Source organism: Musa acuminata, unplaced genomic scaffold (assembly GCF_036884655.1).
Source record: "Musa acuminata AAA Group cultivar baxijiao unplaced genomic scaffold, Cavendish_Baxijiao_AAA HiC_scaffold_1139, whole genome shotgun sequence".
NCBI lineage: Eukaryota > Viridiplantae > Streptophyta > Magnoliopsida > Zingiberales > Musaceae > Musa > Musa acuminata.
In genome coordinates this window covers 820,001-844,000 of record NW_027021351.1, presented here as the reverse complement: position 1 = coordinate 844,000, position 24,000 = coordinate 820,001, and the positions used below count along the sequence as shown (strand labels likewise).

The window sequence follows — 24,000 nt, the reverse complement described above, 5'->3', positions numbered from 1 at the left end:
AAAACGATGAAAGAAACAAAGAAAGAAATCTAAGAATATTGGATAGGTCTCAAACAACCTCAAGTCCACCCAATCGATTGATACACCGATTAGAAACGATCCAACACCGCTTTCATCTCATCCACTAGACTTATTATCTTCCTAGAATTTAAGAACACAATTGTATGGGCCTATAGAACATATCTTGTTTAAATAAAATCATGTTATTGAATTTATGTGACAGACATTTAATACACCAAAGCCTCTTTAAAAAAATTGATAAAGGATTACCAAGTAACTCCACAATCAATTACTGTGACATATCATAGTATTAACACTTTTATGACAATCTATCATACAGAATTATGAGAAATAATATTTTTTTTTAATATTATAAAATCTCAAGCAAAGCTAATGATATAAGTAAGTAATAAGAAATATATGTAAGTCCTTTGCGGATCGACTTCGACTCCGAATAAGAAATATAAATTTATAGCGAAACATTAACCATGATTTTCAAATATTGATTGAATTTGTTCTTCTAGAAAGATTTAAAAATATTATATTCTTAAAGTTTATTTTCTAGATAAATTTTATTCAATTATCAATAATAATAGTAATAAATGGAAGATAAAAAAAATTAAAGATTCAACTTTTCAAGTATTAACTCGATTTAATCTAAAAAAATCAACGGAAAATTAAAATTACAAAATTTTCAATTTTTAAAAATATTCATAAAATTAATATTTTGGATTAATTTTCAGTTTTAAAATTTTTATATGTTGTATATATTCTTCAAGAAAGTACAATATATAGAAAATATATAATTTCTTAAAGTTTTAATATTTAACATTTTTATTTCTAAAAATGATGAAAAGGAAAAGAGACTAGTCTTTTGGGTTTCAATATTTCCGAGTATTGATCGAATTTGTTCTTCTAGAAAGGTTCACAAATATAAAATTCTTAAAGTTTATTTTCTAATATAAATTTGATTTAATTATCAATAACAATAAAACGTAAAGATAAAAAATTAAGGTTTCAAATTTTCTAGTATTAATCTTAAAAAATCAACAAAAAAAATTAAAATATCAAAGTCACAATTTTTAAAAATATTCATAAAATTTAAATAAATTAAAAATAACTTTTAGTTTTAAAATTTTCAAATGTTGTATATATTGTTCAAGAAAGTCCAACATATGGAAAATATATAATTCCTTAAAGTTTGAATATCTAATATTTTTATTTTTTTAAGGAAAAAGAAGAAAAGGAAAAGAGAAAGTAGAAATAAGAAAAACCTTTCTCCTCAGAATTTGATGTACATATAGAACAAATCCCATTCAAGTAAGGTCATATTAATCTATTGATGTAATGGATCTTCAAATTTCGAAGTATATATAAAACAAATGTTATTCGAGTAACATCATATTAATAAATTGATGCAATAGACATTGAAACTATGTATTGTATAAGGGACTAAAAAAGATCACCCATCTCCTTAGAATTCGATTACACAATTGTATGAGCCTATGAACAAACTATCATACAAAACTTTGAGAAATGATATATTTTTTTTATATATATTGTACAATATTGAACAAATTTGATAGTAAGCAACTTGGTTAAACAAAAGATGTATATCAATTAGGAAATATGGTAACCATATAGTACAATAATTTATATGATGTTAAAAACTTATAGGTAAACTTATCCTCCTTTGCACATCCACTTCAACTCCATACAAGAAATGAAAATTTATCATGAAATATTAATAAAAATTTAGTCTTCAACAATTTTCAATGGAGAATAAAAAATAAATTGATCAAAAAAATAAACTAGTTTTTTGAGCTTCTAGATTTTCAAATATTGAATGGATTTGTTCTTATAGAAAGATTTAAAAATTAAAAAAATTCATCAATAACAATAAAAAAGAAAGATAAAAATTAAATTTTCAGGTCTTCAAATATTAACTCAATTTAATCCAAAAACATCGACAAAAAATAAAAATATCAAATTCCCAATTTTTAGAATATTAATAAATTTTAATATTTAGGAAAAATAAAAAAATATTTTTTTATTTATATTTTAGTTTTAAAATTTTCAAATGATGTATATATTCTTCGAGAAAGTCCAACAAATGAAAAATAAATAATTCCTTCAAATTTTAATTTTTAATATTCTTAATTTAATTTTTTAAATAACAAAAAAATAAATATAAAAATACAAACAATAAAAATATTAGATAGGTATGTTAGGACTAACCACGATATACTGATTAGGAATAATCTTAATCTTTTGTTAGTGACCTCCCTATCTATCTAATTAAGTAAATTATATTATAGATATGTTTCATAATTATTATTTTAGATCTTCTGAAGCGACTCTCATAATTATTATTTTAGATCTTCTATTCTCTCGTCTATAAAAAGATAATACAATATATCTTTTTCATATTGTTTCTCTTCGAGAAATGCTTTCTAGTCGTAGAGATAAGATCATCTACACTAACCCTTTTAATCAAATAATTAAAAGCCAGCCATTATTATAAATAAATATAGTGTAGGGCAGGCACAAAAGCCATTATTATAATCTTGATCTCCATCACAAAAGGAGAGCTTGTTTCAGCTACTTATTTATATTTGTCACTGTTCCAAGTAAATGAGATCAATATATCGTTGTATAATTTTGATGACAAGAATCTATGAAGGACACAAGTGATGGAGAAAAATTTTCCACCACACACCTCAAACAAAATTTTTGCAGGACCAAAGAAATGAACTGCGCAGAAAAGAATCTGAAAAGTACAACCGTAACAGGTAAGGTGAGTCAGCTGGTTGAAAACAAGAGCCTCTGAGCTTTTGCTGGCTTCTTGTGAATGTAGAACATTGAACTTGAATTTTATGTGCCTAGTTGCTGGTTTGTGAAACCACAATTCCAACTTATTCGGTGCCCCGAACAAAATGTTTGCTGGAAAAAAAGTGTCAGATGTTGTTCTCTATGCTATTTCTTGTATCCAAAGAATTGAAACTCTTTGCACCAATACGTATTCATATACACCTGAATCAGCAACCGAGCAGGGAGAGCCTCTGTCTGTCTGATTTTGCCATCCGTTTCTTGTCGTTGGTTATAGGCTTCAACAACCGTTCTGATTCGATTTCCAACTTAAGGGAGGCTTTCAGCCCCTGCAGATGGCCGATACACTGTCTATGATCAGAACCAACAATGTGCTTGTTCCTTGTGTGTACATCGTGTTCCCTCTCATACTTGGAGTACCACTTTGCTTGTAAATAAGCCAGCGATCTCCATGGAGGCAGAGGCATTGAGTTCTGCTTGAGAGAAAATTTGGCAGCGTCGACCATGACCTGCAAGAACTGTTTAAGTCTAGACAAGGAGCCAACATAGACTACCGGTAGAGAACTCAGAACAGCATCATAAGAATCAACTGCTCTTGCAATCTCAAAGTGGCTGCGGAAGTCGATGTCGATGATCAAACGTTCAGAACCCTCGGCTTCACCGAGAACCACATCGATATATTCATGATCTCCTGTCACAAGAGAAGCAGTCCAAAAGAGTTGAAGATTAGTTTGACAGTTCCAATGACCTGAATGAAGATCGTCTGAAACAAAAAGGACAATTGGATGCACCTCCAGGAACTTTGTCAAAACCCTGCCATCTAGATGAGCATATAGCAGCATCATAACCAGAGAGTTTCAGGAGCTTAACCAAACTCTGCCTTATACAACTGGCATTGCATTGCTCCTCCTTCACGAGATAGAGGTCTACCTCATTAATAGAAAAGAGAAGGGAATGGACAACGGATTGCAAACCGCTCTCAGACTGTGTCATACCACGTTTAACAAACTGCAAAACAAACAACAGAAATTAATTATTTGCATTCCAAGGTGAGAGACACATCTAAGGTGTTTTTGCTTGGATAATAAAAGAAACATGGTGGCAAATTTGAATCAGTATATGTTCAGAATAGTTTCTGAAATGTGTCGGCAGAGAGGAGGGTTCCAATAAATCAGAGACAGACAACAGATATGTAAAATGCCTGTTCCTATGATGAAAATCATAGAATTAGTTCTAAACCAGTATGCAGAGAGCATACAAGTCAGATAAACTAGGTCAAATTCAAATAATTAATCACACCCACTGTCGAACAAAAACTTGATAATGATGATCTTTCGTTAAAAAAAGTTTAAGCCCTACCAACTTGTTTGATACAGCCATGCATATCCATCTTATAATCCAAAAAGACCAGAGTATAAAGCCAAAGAAAAACTCGGGCATGCTTAATCAATCATAATATACTCCGGCCTAAACAAGTCACTTTAACATATCTATCGGTAGTCAATAGAAATAATAGAGTGATAAACCTATAAACAAAGCCCACCCCACTGATCCTAAAAGTCTGGAACCACAACACAAACGAGTGCTTAATGGTTAAGGAACTAAATAACGAATCAACTCTCCCACTGTTCAGTCAGTTGACGTTCATGTTCGCTGTCCGAGGAAGGGGTAAAACTATGACAATACAAAAATGTGTAGAAAATGCATATTCCAATTCACAAAGCCGAAATTCTAAAGCACGGAAAAGATGATGATTTTGGCTCTGACAATCCTGTGGTAAAATCTACTTATTCGGTCATGTTCATCTAAAAATCCAATGCGATGAGGTTAATTGAAATTTTAATTCAAAAATTAAATGTGACACAGTAAGGAAAAGCAAAATCTATCCATCACCAGACATGACTAGCAGAAAAGCCTCTGATACATAAGTCTCACAACGGTGAGGAAAGGATCACATAAAAATTAACAGTGCTATTGGAAGGGAAAATATTACAAATTAACAGTGCTATTCCTTAAAATAACCACCCAATTCTAATCATCTATCCTGAAGACCCAAACAGCATATTAATCCCATATATAATAACATACTTAAGCCCGGACTACATCATAAATTACTGGAATTTGTGCTTATCCCGACGACCTACATGGCCTTAGTAGGCACAAAGATAGAAACTTTTACAGTTTATTTGGGCAGGGTGAATGAAGGACATGGGGAACACATACAGATCTAAGAGAAGTAAGCCTGTTGGCCGTATAGCATGAGGTTCAACATATTCATCTATTGCAAAAATAGAAAACCAGTTAATTAATGCCATCTTTTCCTATCAGACATTTTTTTCTTCCTCCAAGTAGCCTCAGCAACATCTTCGGGAACATCGCTGCGTAAGCTTAATCTGAATTAACCACTTCTACTAATTTAATTTTTGTTTTAGACAGTAATCGCAACAAGTTCTTATTTTTTTTTCCATCACTGTTAACATAAGACTGAAACCTAAAAGGTTGAAAGACAAGGCAAGTAATAGAGATTTAAAGGCTAACAAATAAGAGGAAGAATAACGAATTAGAAATCAGAGGCCCGAAGAATGTGATAACCGACCATTACATTTTCGGCAAGGTGAGCAAGATCCGAGAACCCGGAATCGCTATCGCTGCTGTACCGTGACTCGGCGCTACCGCTCCCGTTCTCCAGGAAATCGGTCACCATCAACGCCAAGTCGTGCTCGCTCTCGTGGCTGAACCCACCAATCTGACCCATGAAATCCTTGGCGGCAGAGCAGATACGGAAGTCGCCCTCCCCGCCGCCATTCCGCCCCCGGGGGGACCCAGAGGCGGGCCGCGGATCCAACACCCAGGGCCCCAGCCTGGCCGACCGTCGACGCGTGGCCACCGGCGGCGAAGGCGCCTCCCCGACCCGCCTAACCCCAAACTCCCGAGCCAGTAGCATGGCGAACGACGCCTGATCCCTCCACGAAACCCTCGTTTCCTCGTCCAATTCGAGGAATCGACCTAGAAATCCCGCTTTTGGTTCCAAAGCACCAAACCAGAGTCAAATTCGTCCTTCAAAATCTCGAATTTCTCGATCGAGGGAACGAGAAATTTGAGAACAGATCGAATTCTCCGAAGCTCCCCGGATCCAAATGGATGCGGCAAAGGTACGTAGATATCCTGCGACAACGAAGGAGGAGGGTGAACGCGAGAGAGAGAGAGAGAGAGAGACAGAGAAAGGGTGAAGGAGATGGGAAAAGACAGCAATAAATGGCCGCTCGGGGAGTCGTGAAAAGACTAAAAAACCCTTGACATGCTTTTTAAATGGCTAATAAAAGGGCGGTAGCTTCGCGAAAGTGACACGAAAAGCCCGTCTCTTTCGCCGGGCAACGGATTCGAGCTCGAAAGAGAAACTTGGGCCATACGATTGGCATCCAACGGACAGCATCGGTTCCACCCTTAACAACGGACCAAGGGTTCTCCTGCCTCGGCCACGGCAGGAAACACAGAATTATCCACTGAGAAACGGTGAAGCCGCGGGACCCGTCAAGTGGTCGGTCGATCGAGACGACTGTGGCTTCTCTCATTAATAATACGCGAATTGGACACGAAATAAGTATGATATTAATATTCTTTTATGCACAAAGTGGTCGTGTCACTGTTGCTTGCGTCGCAAGTCACCTCTCAGGAGATGATGATTTATGTGGAATGGGATATATTCCTCTTTGCCTCAAGTCGAACACAAGATATATTTTTAGTGGTAGCTTCCATGAAACTGCTAATTAGTAATATTATATTTAGTATTATTTATGTGTGGGACCCATCTCCGATTGAGTACCTCTCCAATCAAATGGAACGCAAACCGCACAGCAATTTCGTTCGGGAAAATTGTGGCTTTCTCGATTAATGGTTCGAAACCCAAACGGTGTTGGTTTAATGGTCATTCAGTTTAATGATTATTTTGCGAATTATAAGGAGAAAGGACACCACGAGGTTATTTCAGTAAATTTAGCTGGGGGGGGGGGGGGTGGTTGGGGGGCCCACAAAGAGGCTGGTATTTCTCGGTGACAAAGTTTGGGGGGTCAAACACCGCGGCAGCGGCGGCGGTCGGCGGTGACGTGATGCACGCGGCGTCGGAGTGTGTCCCCACCTCGAAACCACATCTATAGGGCCGAAGGCTCGTCGTTGTTACGGTTGGGTGAGTTGGGAGTAACATGTTTTGCCTCGACGACGTGACATCCTTCCGTCCTTTTACATCACTGTTTCTCATCAGTGACAAAACACTAATCTTGATGCCCTTTTTCATCACTCTTTTCTACCATAGTTCTTCATGTCTCGTATTCACATCATTCCGTTAAAGAAGGATTAGTCTCCCAAAACTAAAACATATATCGGAAAACTAGTAAATCAATGTCATCCCATTGAAATTTAACTTACGACTCGACCTGAACACTACTTTGGAGGTCTATTCAATATTATGTGGTGAGAACTTTCAAGGTGTTAGAAACTATTTATAATAGTTTAGAAATAACATCACTCAAATAAAAATAAAAAAAATTGACTTATTACAGTATTTTGGTTATCACAATAAAAAATATAATAAAATATACTTTAAAATATATATATAATCATTTTTAGTGTTTTTCAATGATTTTACAGTATTTTTTAATACCTTAATAAAAACACTATAGATCTTATTGCAAAACATGGTAAATAAATTGAATAAAAATATTATAATGATTCAAAATTGATAAAAAAAATTGACTAGAAAAGTTGATGAGAGGTATTTTAGGTTTTTTTTGAATTAAAAATACTATTTGAGAAAAACCAAGAGAGAGAGAGAGAGCTATTTGAAAAAATAAATCCTGAATGAGAATGTTTTCTAGGAAAATCATCCTATATTTTATTTTATCACCTTTCATGATAGACACATGATCTCCATCGAGATTGAACCATTGCCATGGACGACTTTGTAAGTCAAGTCTTCCTTGTACAACCATTCCCATGGAAGACTTTGCAAGTCAGTCTTCCTTGTAGATAAGCCACAAGACTTGTTCGATTCTACTTATCTTATCTGCATCATTTATACTCACTCCAAAATCATCATTTAGACGATAATATTATTTTGATTAGTGCTAGGAGTGACTTAACCAAATTATCCAATTGTATCTTAGGTAGATTTGTTTTAATATTTAATTTTGATTTATTATTTTATTATTGTTTTATATAAATCTGGTACAGTTTTAGGCTATCCCCATTCCTATCGGCGACTTCGCAAGTCAAGTCTCCCTTGTGGATAAGCCTCAAGACCAATTCGCTGGTCAGCTCCACTTATCTTTGCACCATGCAATGATGACTCTTTACGCCCACTACTATATCAGCATTTAGACAACAACCTTGAATGAGTCCAAGTAAGGAAGAGAACAGATTCTCTGGGAGAACACATGGCTTGCAACGAAACCTAAACTTTGTGTTGTGTCACTTTGACTTCTCAACTAGCTGTTCATAATGTCTAACCTCAAGCCAAGTCAACCGGCACATGTAGTTTGATTCCAATTGTTAATAAAAGCATACATTTGAAGAGACTTCCGTAGAAAAGTAAAACTATGAAATCACCTTGGATATTTCTACAGTTCCACTGCATTGAACTGTAGAAAAATCGTTTAATTTGGGATGATTTACATATTCACAAACAGTCGTGACCAATAATAATTTTATTCAATGAATCGTTTATTATTTTTGTATACTCGTACAGATACTTTACAACATAGTTTACCTTGATTTTATGTATTTTTACTTGTAAAGATATAAGCTCGAACAAGTTGCAGCGCTGTAATGCGATTGCTTGTAATGCTAAACAAAACTACCTCAAAATGGTTTCGGTTTTACATGTTAAAGTCTGTTTCCTACATACCACAACTACAAATGAAATGTCAACCATCTTAGCACATTGGAACCCTTTGGGTGGCACAGAGTGGATGGAGCTTCAGGATAATATCGGGCGTTGAGCAATCTTCATAAGTTCGGACGTTAACTTGATGGGAACTTGCCTTTGCACCTGACACCTGATGAGCAGTTGTTTACGGATTTGTAACTGTTCATTCAACTTTTTAAAGTAATTATTTTCTCATTCTCTCTTGTACTTAAGATTCTCGTTGAATTACTTATAAAGTTTCCCTTTTCGTAAGACGTTGGGACTTATCCGTCGCTCGTTTTCAAATTAATCAACTTATCGTTTTATAGGTCCTTCGGGACTTGTATGAGGTTGTAACTAAGTTGACCCTTTGCAAATGCATATATCGCAAGGGCGCTTCATGGTTTAAGTAATCTTAGCTAAGTCTAAGAGGTTGGCACAAGAGTGTTAAGTCCGTGATAATTATCGCAAGGGTATCTCATGACTTAAGCAATTCCAACTAACTCCGTGACAATATGGTATTAAACTTATCACCCACTCGGCAACCTAAAGGTACAATTAAATCGTTGATATCTCCGATGCTGCTTTTACCTTCTACCTTGTGTTTCCACAATTATAGCTAACTGTTCAACAAAGGCTATATTCTCTTGGCAAATTTAGCCTGCCCAGCATAACATTAAATAATATTCTGCAAACAAACATTTTGTTCTCTAATGAAACTTCACTAATTGAATACAGTTAGATAACATGACCTACAATTGATGTTATTTTAGTGAACTTGTCATGAAAGCCCAAAAACCAAAAAAAGAAATGATGAGATGTACATGAGAAAAAGGGTAAGCAGACATTCTCTTGGCAATTAGTGAAGATTGTGAAAGCATATAAGATTTTTCTAACTATATGAATAAATCTCTCTACTATGATAAGATTAACTATATGAGAAAATCTCTCTACTCTGTTGAGGGAAATCCTCCCTCTTAATCAGTATAAATAGGGGGAGAATAGCTTTAATGTAAAATAACTTTTTCAATAATTCTTCTTGTCTTCTATTCTTTCATTCACCACATCCATTGCCTTTGTAGAATAAAGAAGGGGGAACTCTTTCCCGTCGAACTCGCTTCTCTATCGGATTCCCCTCTTCGTCCGTTGTACGGCTCGTGACGCCTTCGCTGCTACTCGAGCTGTTACCGTGACCACACCCGGTGTCGCCATCAGGTGCGACCACAATAATGAGGGCCTGCTTTGGTGCGACCGGTTGCTCACCCTCGGTAGTGGATCCCTCTCCAACCCCTGCCCGATCCTTCCCTCTTCTCCTCCATGCGGCCTTCTTCTTCACCGACGCCGCTTGCACCAACCCTAGGCTCGGGTTGTCCGCCGTCATAATATCATCTTTATCAGGTTGTGATCTGCATCAATCGTAGCCCGCTGCCTCGCTGTCAACTATCGATCCTCAACTCCTACTAAGAGCTAATCGTTGTAGATTTTTCTACCAAATCATTGTAGATTTCTCTACCAAATCGCTGTAGATTTCTCATGTTGCAGCTACCTCCTTTGCTGCACCTCTACTGTAGCTCTCTCCTCTGCTGTAGCATCACTGTAGCTATCTCCTCTACTGCAGCATCGCTGCAGCTTCCTCCTTTGCTACAGCTTTCTCCTCTGCTGTAGCATCGCTGTAGCTTCCTCCTTTACTATAGCATCGCTGCAGCTACCTCCTTTGCTGCACCTCTGCTATAGCTACCTCCTTTACTGCAGCTTCCTACTCTGCTATAGCATCACTGTAGTATCGCTGCAGCTTTCTCCTCTGCTGTGGTTGTTTGCTTTGCATCGATCTAAGATTGGTATTCTTGATTGAAGCACATCTTGTGAGGGCATGATAGCAGATAAGATTCTCCTAATTATATGAATAAATCTTACTTTGATAAGATTTCTATGAGAATCTCTTTAATAATTTTTCTTATCTTTTATTCTTTTCAACATATTGGTTTGAGTTTATAAATAAGAACATGCACATAACTTCGATTTAAATATGCAACAAGCACACCCAATGGATGAGGAACATGACACTCGGAGAATGATGGTTCTCAACCATATCCACTCCCACCGAAAGCTAATCGATCCATTTGAGTCCTGCAACACGGATTCAAGTACCATGTTGCAATCGAAGACCAAGTATTGCACAGTAGACGCTTTACGATCAGGATTGAACAGAATCAGCGACCTCTATGTCTCCTTTTAACTTCAAACCTAAAGCAACGATTTGTAGAACAGAGCACAATTGATTCATTTTCTACGTTTCTCCAGATCCACCGCAAGCCATCGCTGGAGATTTGTAGGAAGAACGGGCCGAAATCAATTCTCCCTGACAGGAGAACGAACACCAAATTACATTGTTTTTTGATGTTGGGATGATCTCCACCAGTGAGTCACAATCGCTCTTACTGGAGCCGAGAAGACGGACTTGGTGAAATCTTGGTGAGTGAGGTGGGAAATGGGAGACGTGTATGATAATGCTGCATGTATTACAGATTCATCAACTAATTTTACCTGTCTTTTTCGTATTTTCTTGAGAGAATCTAGCGTGGAACATCTGGCTTCTATCTCTTTAGATAGATATGAAAGAGATCTCAGCTGGAGTTTGGCTTGATGCTGAGACCAGTGCCGTGGAGAAATCCTGACTGTGCGTCAACCAAAACAATTCCACCATGATTAGCACATGGCACATTACACTATCTTTTCTCCAGAGACGTGCAGCTTCTTCCCACCATAGGAGAGATGCAAGAATGACACTTCGGTCCATCTTTATCCCTAACCGAGTCGATGTCTTTAACCAAGTTGCGTAGGGCAACGTCACGCATATGCTAAAATGGATGCAGCTAACTTTCCTACCATCACCCGCCAACCAAACCAGTCCGAGAGAAGTAGTAACACTTGAAACGGAAGCTAAGAACATAGTCGAACATGCCAGAATTAGTCGTAGTGTTTGAGACGGTGCAGACACTGTTATTTATTACCCTGAGATCTACGTAAGTCCTGTGCTTTGCGTTCTCGAAGTCGGAGAGTTTGACATCTCGCCACCTGAACCAATGAATGCATGCAGCCGTAAGAAAGAAGCCTGCCTGCCTGCGTCTATCTATTATCGTTGTAATGCAGCAGATGGAAAACATGCCTTCCAGTCCCAAGCTTCCACTTCGGCGGCAGAGAAGGAAGGGCCTCCGAACTCGGCGGGGAGAGACTTCGTGTCGCTTGGGCTTATTGTATGCATGGTGGAACCATGGCCAGTGGCTCCACATTCATGGGCGGCACAGCCACCAGAGCTAGCGAGGTCTTTTCCGATGATGATGCGTCGCTCTCGGGGCAGGTCGATAAAGGTTGGGGCATGGCATTAGATCTGTAGCAGAAGCAGCAGAGGCATTTGGTGGAATCATATGAAATGTACAAAATGACCAAAGTACTTAGAAACATTTAATTCCTTAAATATAAAGAAAGTAAATGTGCTCATCAAATTTGATCTAGAAATGAACTTTTCTTTGTTCTTTTTTGGCTACATAATGTGAGAGAGAATTTATGGGAGTGTGACAATAACCTCAGTTTCTTCAGCTACACTAACCTTAGGTTTCTTCAGCTGTACCAGCAAACCTGGTAACATATGGAGGACTAATTACACATCAGAGTTTAATTTTGGGTCAAAATAAAATCTTGTACTACGCCATGTAAGATCTTAGCAGTAAATCTGCTAAATTTATGGAATGAGCCTTTAAAACCTTTCCAAAACAATATCGTAGAGGTTAGAAAACAAAGTTGGAGGGATCTTTGGGGACAAATTTGAGACATCTCTCTAAGACTTTTATGCCAACTCGGGTTAGCAAGATCCAAATATAACACAAACTAACTTATCATCCTTATCCGAGTGTAAATAGGTTTTCTTATTGGTTGATAATAAAAATATACCAAAACTTAAATGGGGTTATAATATTTTTTTTGACAACATTATAATCGGATCGATGCACCTTATAGATCAATCTACTACAAAGGACAAAAGATTAGATGTTTTGTCAAAGGAAAAAAAAATTGTTTAGAAAAAAAATAAAAAGAGAGAGTATCTTTCATCAAAAGTCCACTATGAGGTTTTTTTTTGTTCTGAGATTTCATCCTAAACATATTTAGGTATAACACACAAAAGTCCACCAAAAGAATTTTTTTGTTATGAGATTTCATCCTAACATATTTAGGTATAACGCACAATTACTCTTGTAATTATTTAATAGACATTCTTAGGTTAGTTTCATTTTTTACATTTTCAATAACTAACATAAATATATAAATATTCATTTGTAAAAGATCCTTGAACTAAAAAAAATTATAAAAAATCAAATTGGTCTCATGACATATTCTTCCTATTGAGCTGAATACTCATGGGTTCATCCCATAGTGGGGGTTTAACAGCTCATAATCTACTCCTCTTTGACCTAACCCTAAATCCAAATTAGGGGATGCGGTGGCTATGAAAAGAGAGGACAAAAAACTACAATAACTAGACAGAATACTACAGTTACATGATTCCAAAAAAAGGAGGAGAACAAGGTAGAAAAATAAGATAAAGAAAGGAAAGAAGACAAGGATAACACAGTGAGACTATTTTTAATCATCCAACAGTGTTTTCATCTCAGGTTAGATCAGATTTACAGTAAATTCTTACTGTGATTACTTAGGGAGAATTTGGATATTGTACACAGTGACATAATCCTTATATCCCAGTTATTCTCTTATGATTGTTGTTAGGGTTTTGGGCAAGAGATTGAGATTTGTATATCCATTATTCTTATAGTGGATTATCTCTAGTTTGTCCCATGGCTTTTACCTTTCATGTTGGTGGGATTTTCCACATAAATCTTGGTGATTTATTTGATTGTGATTCCATTTAATTCCGTTACGTATTATGGCCTATTAGTATTTGTTAATATACAAGAGTTTATTTCTCTTTATATCTCGTCAACTACTATCATATTAGGGTTTTGGTGATTTAATTTTGTATTTGAACATGGAGGTCGTCAGTAGTGTTTCTCGCATGATTAGTTTGAATGGAAACAATTAGATGATATGAAAATAAAAAATGAAAGATCTCTTGTATTATAAAGATTTGTATGGATTTTTGCAGGGGGAAAGTGCAAAACCCACGACTATGACAGATGATGAGTGGAAGTGGTTAGACCGAAAAATAATTGGGTTTATTCGAAAGTGGCTCGATGACAATGTCTTTCACCATGTTTCTATTGAAGTTCTGCATATTCTCCTTGGAAAAAGTTGGAAGGTCTCTATGAAAGAAAAACAATTGGTAACAAAGCTTTCTTGATAAGAAAACTTATAAACATGAAATATAAAGATGGTACTTCTATTACTGAGCATTTGAATGAAATGCAAAGTATCACTAACCAGTTATCCTCTATAAAAATATATCTTTATGATGAGTTGCAAGCATTGTTACTTTTTAGTTCATTATTAAAAAGTTGGGAGACATTGGTGGTTTCCCTCAGTAATTCTACGCTAGATGGTGTTATCACTATGAGTCAAGTAATAAGTAGTTTGTTGAATGAGGAGTTGAGAAGAAAGAATTCAGTAATGTCTCAGAATGATTCATAAGAGTTTATCTCAGAGAACAAAGGAATGTCAAAATCTAAGGATAGAAGCAATTCACGCATGAGTAGAAGCAAGTCAAGATCAAGAAAAGATATTATTTGCTACAACTGTGGTGAGAAGGGACATTACAAGAAATTTGCAAGTAACATAAGAAGAACAAAAAAACGAGAAAAAAAGTGGAGTCTACAAAGTCAAAAGATAATACTACAACTATAGTACATGGTGGTGATTATTTGATTTTGTCTCCTTTTGATGATATTTTTTCTTGTGTATGTTAGAATCTTGAGTGGGTGATTGACACAGATGCTTCTTATCATGCTACACCACGAAGGGAGTTTTTTACAACCTACAGGTGTGAAAATTTTGGTGTTGTTAAGATGGGCAACTATAGCACGATTGACATCGTTGGCATGATTGATATCCATATAAAGACCAACCTTAGCTGCAAGTTGGTGCTTAAGGATGTGAGGCATATGGTTGACTTAAGATTGAATTTAATTTTAGTTGGAAGACTAGATGATGAAGACTATGATAGTAGATTTCACAAAGAGCAATGTAAGCTCAGTAAGGGTTCTCTTATTGTGGCTAGTGGAAAGAAATATCACACCTTATATAGGTTGCAGGCCAAAGCTTGTGGTGAGTAGCTGAATGCTATAGAGAAAGACTTCAGCATGGAGTTATGGCATAAGCGATTGAGACACATGAGCGAGAAGGGGCTGCAAGCTCTTTCCAAGAGAGAGCTATTGCCAGACCTCAGAGATATACATTTGAACCTTTGCATTGATTGTTTGGCTGGTAAACAATATAGAGTTTTATTTGCTAGTCCTTTTATGTCTTGAAAAATGCATGCCATAGACCGTGTTTATACAGATATATGTGGTCCTTTAAGGATAAAAACTCCAAGTAGATCTATTAATGTTCCTAGCATCAATGGTGCACTTTATTTTGTCAATTTTATAGATAATTTTTTCGAAAAAGTTTGGGCCTATGTTATGAAGACCAAAGATCAAGTTATTAATGTTTTCAAAGAATTTCATGCTAGAGTTGAAAGGGAGACAGAAAGACAATTGAAATGCATAAGATCAGATAATGGTGGTGAGTATACATGATTGTTTAATGATTATTGCAGGTCACATGATATCCAAAATGAGATTATAGTTTCTGGTACACCTCAGCATAATGTAATTGTAAAGAGGATGAACCACACCATCATGGAAAAGATCAGATGTATGCTTTCACAAGCCAAGCTACTCAAAAAGTTTTAGAATGAAACTTTAAGGACTGCAGTTCATGTGATCAACTTGTCACTATGTACAACCCTAGATGGTGACATTGCAGAGCATGTATGATCAGTGAAAGATGTTTCCTATACGTATTTAAGAGTATTTGGTTGTCATGCATTTGCACATATTCCGGATAATAAGAGGTCAAAGCTGGATGGTAAGACTAAAGAATGTATTTTTCTTGACTACTCACATTAATAATTTGGTTACAAGTTTTGGGATCCAGAAAAGTAGAAGGTGTTTAGAAGTAGAGATGTGGTCTTCTTTGATGATCAAACCTTTGAGAATTTGAATAAGAAGGCACCAAGAAAGGCTTCTATAGAAGGATTAGTATATTGTGACCCAATTACTCCTCCAGTATATTAGGGTGATGAGGGAGATGTACAAGAAGATGGTGTATAGCTTGATGTTGATCTACCTATAAGACATGTTGAGCAAGAAGAAATTGGAAAGCAACTTCCCATAGAATCTCAATTGAGAAGATGTTCTAGACAACGTCAACCTTCTAGAAGATACTCTACATATGAGTATGTGATGCTTACTGATGTAGGTGAACCAGAGAGTTACCAGGTGTTAGTGTAAGTAACTTATTAGCCGTGGCCTCGGGGCCGTCGCGGCTCGGTTCGGGTCCGGAAGGCGGTGATCTCCTTGGGGGCGCTCCTCGAGGTCTCCCTGCAGCCGAGCTCGGTGGTTCGGGTCGGTAGGTCGGGTCTTCCCGGTCGGGTCGGCGGCTCGGTTCGGGAGGCAGCTTGGTTCGACGATTCGGGTCGGCGGCTCGGGTCGGGAGGCAGCTCTGCCGCAGCTTCGGGAAGAGGCAACACCGTCTCGCACCTGCACACAGGTCGGGCCGGGAGCTCGGCCCGACCCCTCCGACGATCAAGTTAGAGAAGGATGTGGAGGGGATTGTGGATGAGGCAGAAGAAGAGCCTCTGAGTGTTGTGTTTGAGTGAGTTCCCCCCTTTTTGCTTAGGACTCAGGGGTGTTTATAGAGAAGGTTTGATGTTACCGCTGGGGTTGTGTGGGAGGCCGAGCTGCTGCAGGGTACGGAGAGCCTCGGGCAGTGTGTTGCTCAGGGGGTTGCGTGGGAGATCAGGGGATCGCAGGGTATGGGCGAGCTTCAACCATTACCTTCTTCTGCCCCGTCCGGCTGTGCTCGGTCTGCCATTTTTTGCCATATCACCAGGAAGCAGTTGAAAGTGAGTAGAAAAAGAAATGGTTAATTGCTATGCAGGAAGAGATGGATGCTTTTCAGAAGAACCACACTTATGATTTGGTGTTTCTGCTAAAGGGAATGAAGACTTTGAAGAACAAGTGAGTTTTTAGGTTGAACACTCAAGAATATTATTCTCAACCAAAGACAAAGCTAGATTGGTTGTGAAAAGCTTTAGTCAAAAGAAATGTATTGACTTTGAAGAGATTTTTTCTCCTATTATTAGTTGAGGAAAAGCTTGTATGGGCTAAAGCAATCTCCAAGATAATAGTATAGAAAGTTTGATTCATTTATGATAAAAAATGAATACAAAAGAATGGCTTTAGATCATTATGTGTACATCAAATGGTTTGGTGAGGATTTTATTATTCTCTTACTTTATGTTGATGACATACTTATTCTTGAGAAAGATATATTTATAATTGATAGGTTGAAGAAGGAATTAAGTCTTTTGCTATGAAAGATATAGAGCCATCAAAACAAATACTAGGCATGCAGATTTCTCGTGACAAGAAAAATAAGAAAATTTGGTTGTCACAGGAGAAATACATTGAGAAGGTATTAGAAAGGTTCAGTATGAACAATGCAAAGCCAGTTGGTTCTCCTCTTGCAGTTCATTTCAAGTTGTTCTCAGAGTCCAGTCCATGAAGTGATGAGAAGGAGAAAATGAAAAATGTTCCTTATGCTTCAGCAGTTAGAAGTTTAATGTATGCAATGGTATGTACGAGGCTGGACATCGCATATGCAGTGGGTGTTACTAACATATTTCTTACAAATCCAGGCAAATAACACTAGGCACCATTGAAATGGATTTTTAGATATCTCAAAGGGAGCTCTAAGATTTGTTTAAGCTTTAGGGTGGACCATCTATGTTGACAGGTTACACAACTGCAGATATGACAAGAGTTATAAATATGAGAAAGTCCATATTATGTTATGTATCATGACAATCCAGATTACAAAAGTGTATTGCTCTCTCTACCACAGACGTAGAATATATTGATGCAACAGATATTTGTAAAGAAATGTTATGGTTTGTAAGAATCAGTTTTGTTATATAAATCAGCTTTGTTATATCAAATTTGAAGTAAGGCTTTTTGAACAAAGAAATTACTATTTTATAGGATTAGTTAGTTTTGAAATAGTAAAAAAAAAAGACAAGGAAAGAAAAATAAAAATATAATACTAGCCAAGGATTTTTTTACTTTGAAGATGAAAGTCTCACACGTTCTCCTCACATGTGGATGATAAAGTCTTACTATTAAAAAATAGTGAACTCACATTAGTCACAAGTAACTCATTTAATTATTATTTTTTCACCTTTTATAGGCCCCAAGTATAGAGAAAAAAAATACAAAAAAATGAGTGGAAGTGTGTGCTTGAAACATATGCTACCTCAAAATCATTACATGAGCACCAAATATGTTCCTTCCCCCTAATTGATTAATATGTTTTAAATATTATAATTATTTTTTATAAAAAATGTTGGTCAATCTATCTGTATAGTTCTGATCCCTCAAAGCAGGGAAAGAACACCAACTGTGGTAGCTCAAGTTACCTTTTTTTTGAAAATTTAACTTAAGCAGCTCATATGATCCAATTTATTTGATTGTATTCAATTTAGTTGTAATCAAATCATCAAAGCTGACATGTGTTCTTCCTGTAGAACCAATAATAGCTTGGAATCATCTGTAGAGAACCGAAATCCTTCCTGCCAAGCCTCTTCCTTTCCACCTATCAACTCTTGCTTCCTAGAATTTGGAGTCGTAAATAGTAGTTCTCTTTAGAAACTATTTATTTCTTACAAAGTTATCCTTTATTCTTCTTCCCTTATGGCGCTTTAGATAAGATAGTTTCCTTTCTAAGTTGACAATTGAATTTGTTTGCCTACCACAGCTTCATTGGGAGTCGGAGCATAGAACTTGTCTCATTGAAGCCATAAAATTAAATTTGAATTTGATAAAAAATGAGTTTGAAACATTTCATGCCTTCAAGTGCTCCGACCAAGTCAGATGATATACAAATATAATTATGTTTTTTTATGAAATTAAAATTTTAATAATTAATATGATTATTAATAGTTTTCTATGCATCTATTATAAATTTTACTTATGTAACATCTTATTCCTATTTCCACCCATACCCATCATACATGCATAATTATAATTATGGTAGGATATCAATTTTTAATTTTTTTATAGCTATTAATAGGAGTGTAATAAAAAAATAAGAAATCTTAAAAGTAAAATATATTAATTTATTAAACAAAATCTGGTTTTGACACTTGTATATAGTCATGACAAAAACACACCCACATAATATATCTAAAAATTATACATATACAAATGCTCATGAGTCATCGTCCATATCTATATTAGCATAAGCTCGCACATACTCGGCCTAATCAATTGGGTGAGGTACCTATATTTTTATCTATAAAATAGGGTCTATAGTGAGTAATTACTCAATAAGTATAGGTATTTATAACATTATTTAGATGAGCATGCATGTCATATATATAATATTTTAAAATCATCAAAGATATTTAATAGAAAACACCTTATTCTATGACTTTTTTAATAAGCATAACCTTATAACATAACATATGCAAAATAAATAGATAAAATTTTATATCAAAATAATTTAAAATACTTATTTGCACATATAACCATGGACTTCTACACCCTATATCATAACATATTTGTATGCTCTCACACTATATATCATCATAATATATACATATGCTCCCATATTATATGTCATAATGTATACACATATGCTCCCACACCGTATGTTATAATACAAATCAGCTTGGATGGAAATATATATTATCTAAAATTTGTTATATCAAATTTAAAGTAAAATAAGATTTAAGCTCGTTGAATAAATAAATTATTATTTTTTAAGGATTTGTTAGTTTTGAAATAGTGAAAAAAATATATACTAGTTAAGGGAAGAAAAATTAGTCCAAAGTTATAACATCTTACTTCTAGTCTCAACCATACCCTACACTTATTACTAAAGTAGGATGTTACTTTTTAGTTCTTTTATTGCTATTAATGGAAGTGTAAGCAATCTTAAAATTAAAATATATTAATTTAATAAACAAAATGACATGGTTCCCCCTTTTATATAGTAATTTTTACACTTGTATATAATTATAACCTCTAACGAAAAAGAAAATATACCAACACATATCTAAAAGTTATACACAAATAAATATCTATAGGTTGTCGTCTATATCTTCATTAGCATGGGCTTACATATACTCACTTCCCAACCCAATCATTTTGGTAGGGCACTAATATCTTTATTTATAAAATATTAGTTAATAATAAATAATCACTCAGTAAATATAAATCTTTATAGCTTTATTTAGGTGACCGTGTATCATGCCATTTATACAATACTTCAAAATCATCGACATAAGACATTTAACGATAAACATCTTATTCTATAATATACTTTTTTTTTAGCAAGCATAACCCTACAACATAACATGTTCAAAATAAAGAGGTAAAATTCTACGTCGAAATAATTCAAAATATTTATACGCATATGTAGAAAGTATAGCAAATTCATGGACTTCTACATCCTATATCATAATATATACGTGTACTCTCATACTGCATGTCATCGTAATATATATATATGCACTCTTACACTAGACATCATAATATATACATTCACTCTCATACTACATGTTATAATATATACGTGCATTCTTACATCGCATGTCATAATATTACGTGCACTCTCACACTACATATCATAGCGTATACGTGTATTATACGTCATAATATATCCATGCACTCTTACGTGCTTTCTCACACTACATATCATAGCATATACATACATTGCACATCATAACATATCCATGCACTCGTACGTACACTCTCACACTACGCATCATAGCATATATGTACATTGCATGTCATAACATATCCATGCACCTTTATATGCACTATCACATTATACATCATAGTATATACCTACATTGCACATCATAACATATTCATGCACTCTCACACTACACATCATAGAAAACACATGCACTCCTACACCACTATTGAGAATGAGTCGACACTAAGAGGGGGGGGGGGGGGGGGGGGTGAATTAGCTCAGTGGATAAAAACGTCATCGGTTCAAAAATCTTCATTTCGATTAAACCAGTTTCAGAAAGATTTTAAACTTGAAAGCGTTTATGAGAGTGTAATGAGAAAGTAAAGTAAGGAAGGAAGTTTGTAATAAGGTAAATTGCACAAATAGAAATGCAAACTAGATTTTTATAGTGGTTCGGTCGTTGTGATCTATATCCACTTCGTTGATTTCTCTTCCGTTAAGGCCACCAGCATCCATTAATGATCTTCCTTCAATGGTCAAAGATCAACTACCCATTTACACTCTTTTTCCTTTTCATGGGTTTAGGAGACAACCCTTACAACCTCTCTTTCTTAGACTTTCTCCCTTTAGAAGAATTTTCTAAATACTAGGAAGAAGGGACTCTAAATCCTAAGAGAGTTTCCAATTTTGCTTTCCCCTTTTTTCAACTCAATTTCATGCTCAATTCTTACTACTCCATGCATGAATAGTTAGGGTATTTATAGACCCTAGATGGTTTCAAAATTAGAGCCAAAAAAGGTCTTATCCTGGGTTTCTCGGGTCCTGGCGGTACCACTGCTTGTGTTGGGCGGTACCACCGCCTGTAGCACTGACACTGGGCAGTACCACCGCCTAGTCTAGTGGCACCACCACTTGAGAGATTGTGTCTGGGCGATACCACTACCCAGACTAGTGGTACCACCACTTGACTATTTCGGAGACCGAGTCTAGGCAGTACCACCGCTTGACATAGTCTCGAAGATTGTGTCACGTCGGTCCCACCTATTGGGTCACTGTTTGGGCCTTTTACTTAGCCTAAACTTGGGCCCAATTGACTCATAATTGAGTTGGCCTAATTTCAACCCAATTATGTGCTAACTATGAATTTTAAGACATACACTAAGCTAAATAAGTCTGGCAAGTCTAGGTTTCTTCCAGCGAGCTTCCGGTAAACTTCCGACGATCTCTCGGTAATGTTCCAGCAGACTCCAAGCAAGCTCTTAGACTTTATGACGATCTTCTTGGTGAGTTTCGACGAGCTTCTTTGGCAAGCTCCTATACTTCTTGGTTAATTCCAATAGAACTTTTGACGAACGTCCGAACTTTCGATGAACTCTCAAACTTCCAACAAAATCTCGTTCTTGACTTTAGGACTTCATTTTGCTTTATGCCTTGATTGCTATCATAGTTAATCCTACACACTTAAAACCTACTTCAATCTAGACAATTATTACAAAGCTTGAATCAAATTTTGTCTAGCATGTCATTGGTTCATCGACGCTTCGTCCAATTCTTCGGCGCATCATCTTCTCTTGCGGCCTATTGCCCAATCGACTAGTTGGCCTCCACAACTCTGATTCCCTTGATGCAATTTTCGCTCTTTTTGGCCTGATGCCCGAATCCATGGCTCAAAGCCTTCTGTCGATACGTTAACCGATCCTTTGTCACGACGTCCAATTTTCTGACATGATTTTCTCCAACCCAACATGATTCTTCCTATTTTAATTGTCTCTCATTGATCGAAGCTTCCTGCGTCACTCAAAATGCAGATCAAATCATAAATACTTTCAATTGGTTTCGTCATCAAAGTTCGAGATTCAACAACCACATGTCATCATATATTCATATATACAATATATTTTCATTTCAATTCATATATGTTTATGCTTACAAAATATATACATTCATATAATTCGAAATATACTTTTCAAAATGTTTTATGGATATAATAATTTATATGACCATTATTTTATAATTAATTAAACTTATACTTACTTGATTTAACTCAAAACAAAGATATCAATGAAATACCATATTTCTTCATGATCAAGTGTCCAAAGGAGTGGTACATTAATCAAATTAGAAGCACATGGCCATGAGATTCATTCATTAAGAATCGTACCTCTTGAATTATTGATTTATAATAGCTCATAGTAATAATTCATAGAAAAATTTTAATAAATCCCTTATAAAATAGACTATACTCAACCTAAAAATTTATCTAAATTTCATAATTATTTTTAAATAATTCACTCTATAATTAATAAATTGATTAGTATAACTCAAACCATCATATAATTTCACAAAGAAATTTTATTTAATTATTTTAGCAAACCAAATGATCTTGAATTATCATGAAATTTTGTAAAAAATTAGGAGATATATAGAACTAAATATATACTAATTTTTAACTTAAAATTATTTGGAGGCTAAATATCCTACTAATTTAACTACTAATACCTATTATGTTCTGTTGAAACTGGGTTGGGCCTACCTGAATTTATAAACCTCATATCTTATTATACAAAAGTGATATTCAGTTAATTTTAAATCCTACATAAATACGAGGGAACATTTTAAAATATATCAAAAGGATAAAGTCAAATCGTATCCCTAAGAGGGTTAATTCTATCTAAATAAAATTTCTTCTTAGAAATAGGAGATTTTAAGTATCTCATATTAGGATACTTATAACTCTATATACATCGATCTCAAATTAAAGTCATATTTGAGGTTTTAGAACCATAAGAGATTGATACTCTATATATATATATATATATATATATATATATATATATATATATATATATATATATATATATATATATATAATATTAAATATTAATTAAAAGTCTAAGTTACTCAAAAGTAGCTAAAATGATCGGTCTATAATTTTATAAAATAGAAATCTTAGGTATAGTAAAAGAAAATTTGAGTTTTTTTTACCTCAACCTTTCTTAGAGCTAGAGTTTCCTAGCCTCCATGAGAAAAACTAAGAGAATAACTAAAGAAGGAAAGAAAGGATCATAGGTTATCAAATTGGTAAAGAGGATGCAGTCAAAATAAGATAGAGGTGATTAAGAGGTTACCTTAAGGTTTAAAGTTTAATCCCATTAGACTTTATTTTTAAGTTTTTATTAATATAATTATAAGATTGTAATAATCTCAATTGAGTCTAATTTGATTTGACAAAAATGATATATTTGGTCTAACGCATCACTCAATCTCACTTATATCTTTAGCATAACACTCTTTGATTTACA

At 35.3% G+C, this 24,000-nt stretch overlaps 1 protein-coding gene and 1 long non-coding RNA gene across 4 annotated transcripts; both read right to left on the bottom strand.

Annotated features, from left to right (window-relative positions):
• Nucleotides 1–2,635: 2,635 nt before the first annotated feature.
• LOC135584895 (uncharacterized) lies at nt 2,636–6,055 on the bottom strand. 2 transcript variants are annotated; one of them, XM_065179416.1, is made up of 3 exons: nt 5,426–6,055; nt 3,621–3,837; nt 2,636–3,520 (listed from the first exon to the last, which is right to left on the bottom strand). In XM_065179416.1, exons 1-3 carry the CDS (start codon nt 5,771–5,773, stop codon nt 3,039–3,041), a joined length of 1,047 nt encoding a protein of 348 aa, XP_065035488.1. In that variant the 5' UTR covers nt 5,774–6,055; the 3' UTR covers nt 2,636–3,038. The 2 variants fall into 2 exon arrangements, with proteins under 2 accessions (XP_065035488.1, XP_065035489.1); XM_065179417.1 differs by having other exon boundaries at nt 5,432–6,037.
• Nucleotides 6,056–10,928: 4,873 nt separating this feature from the next.
• Nucleotides 10,929–17,034, bottom strand: LOC135671477 (uncharacterized). 2 transcript variants are annotated; one of them, XR_010512759.1, is made up of 3 exons: nt 16,213–17,015; nt 11,895–12,116; nt 10,929–11,803 (listed from the first exon to the last, which is right to left on the bottom strand). It is a non-coding gene; the product is annotated as an uncharacterized LOC135671477 (long non-coding RNA). The 2 variants fall into 2 exon arrangements; XR_010512758.1 differs by having other exon boundaries at nt 10,929–12,116; nt 16,213–17,034.
• Nucleotides 17,035–24,000: the final 6,966 nt, after the last annotated feature.

Excerpts from the sequence above, each read along its gene's own strand:
- LOC135584895 (XM_065179416.1), bottom strand. The coding sequence starts at position 5,773 with ATGCTACTGGCTCGGGAGTTTGGGGTTAGGCGGGTCGGGGAGGCGCCT. Across the intron at positions 3,838-5,425 it reads ACCTTGCCGAAAATGTAATG|TTTGTTAAACGTGGTATGAC; the intron begins GTCGGTTATCAC and ends TTTGTTTTGCAG. Across the intron at positions 3,521-3,620 it reads TTTTGACAAAGTTCCTGGAG|GAGATCATGAATATATCGAT; the intron begins GTGCATCCAATT and ends CTCTTGTGACAG.